Here is a 1,722-nt window from a genome sequence, read left to right on the forward strand (position 1 = left end):
CCACAGTCAGAACGTGCCAATCAGAAATATTTGCACACACACAGCCATAGCTCATACGGGTGCACTTTACGCTAGTGGAGCAGTATTAGTTTTTTTTTTTTCGGGTGAGAGCAGTATTAGTTACTCTGAATTGATGGCCAATGGACGCTGGACCTTACGCTGCCCGTTGATTGGCTCGCCGTGGCTATAAACACCAAGCTGCGGTGTCCAGGGGAAGCACTCAGCTGGCCATCCATCATCTCTCCCACTGAATACCACCACGATTGGTGCCAGCCATGGCGAGGCGCCGCCACTCTTCCTCTGGTCTCCTATGCCTCGTCCTCTTCCTCCTCATCGCTGCCATGGCAGCGGACGGTGCAGGATGTGCGCAGGCGGGACACCGGAAATTGCAGCAAGTTCCAGGGCCACAGCCGCTGCCGCTACCTAACCCACGCCCACAACCAGGCCCACAGCCGGTGCCACTACCCATTCCGAACCCGCAGCCTGACCCAAACCCACAACCTTTGCCGAACCCAGACCCAAAACCGCAGCCACAGCCGGACCCAAACCCACAGCCACAGCCATTACCGCAGCCTCTTCCACAGCCACTGCCGGACCCAAACCCACAGCCACAGCCTCTACCACCACAGCCTCTGCCACAACCACTGCCGGGCCCAAACGCGCAACCGCTGCCATTACCGCAGCCTCTGCCACTACCACCACCGGGCCCAAACGCGCAGCCCCTGCCATTACCACCGCCTCTGCCACTACCACCGCCGGGTCCAAACCCACAGCCACTGCCGCAACCGGATGCCCCAGGTTCATATCCGCAGGTACAACCGTTGCCAGATTCAAACACGCCCGGGCGACAGAATAACGCACTACAGGGACCACTTGGAAATGGTGCAGCCCCAGCCTTATATTCATGCGGTGCAACGTACATACATATATTCTTCATGGGTTTATTACTGTACTATTTTGTTTAAATAAAGTGACGCTTGTTCATGTAAATAAATTTACTATTTCTCTAGACTCCATAAAATAATGTATCGATTGGGCATCATCTCTCTGTATTTACATTTGTACTAGTATATTATTTGTAATAAATTTTTATATGATTGTACAAGTAGTTTGTGTACTTAGAAAAGGCAGAACCATTTGTGTATGCATTTGGTACACATGTCGTTCTGATATTTTTAGTTATATCTCTGATCCGACCAACTTGCGAATGGTTGCACACCTTACTGAACACTCTACGTTCAGACTCGTAAGGTGTGCCTGCGTTTTGAATTTGTCTTCAATCCACTATTTTGTTAAAAATATATTTCGATTCCATGGTGCAAAATTGATAGCATTGTACCTGTATCAAAAGTTGAAAACCACTTCATAGTGATATCAATTTTGTTTCAAGGCTTTAAGGGATGGGGTGGGGAGAGGGATTGACCGCCTACTAAGAAGTCCGTTCTTATGTATGTCACGATCCTGGAGTGTCTGATCGACGCAACAAAAATCTCCCGCTGAATTTTTTGCTGCATTTTCCTCCACGGACTGAAAAAAATGGTGCAAGAACATGGCAATATTTTGAACACACGAATGCAACAAAAATATAACGTATGTATCAAATCATTGGAAAGTATTCACAACATATACAAGTGCACCATAAAACCAACGTATGAAACAAAACATGGCCATTATATTATTGATTGCGGTTGTTCATGACGAGGTTATGTTTAGAAAGTTGAA

At 47.7% G+C, this 1,722-nt stretch overlaps 1 protein-coding gene across 1 annotated transcript; it reads left to right on the plus strand.

Annotated features, from left to right (window-relative positions):
- Positions 1-204: 204 nt before the first annotated feature.
- On the plus strand, positions 205-1,200 carry LOC109738337 (uncharacterized). The gene has a single exon (XM_020297437.4). It carries the CDS (start codon positions 276-278, stop codon positions 963-965), a length of 690 nt encoding a protein of 229 aa, XP_020153026.1. The 5' UTR covers positions 205-275; the 3' UTR covers positions 966-1,200.
- Positions 1,201-1,722: the final 522 nt, after the last annotated feature.

The sequence above is a fragment of the Aegilops tauschii genome, chromosome 5 (assembly GCF_002575655.3).
Source record: "Aegilops tauschii subsp. strangulata cultivar AL8/78 chromosome 5, Aet v6.0, whole genome shotgun sequence".
Lineage (NCBI taxonomy): Eukaryota > Viridiplantae > Streptophyta > Magnoliopsida > Poales > Poaceae > Aegilops > Aegilops tauschii.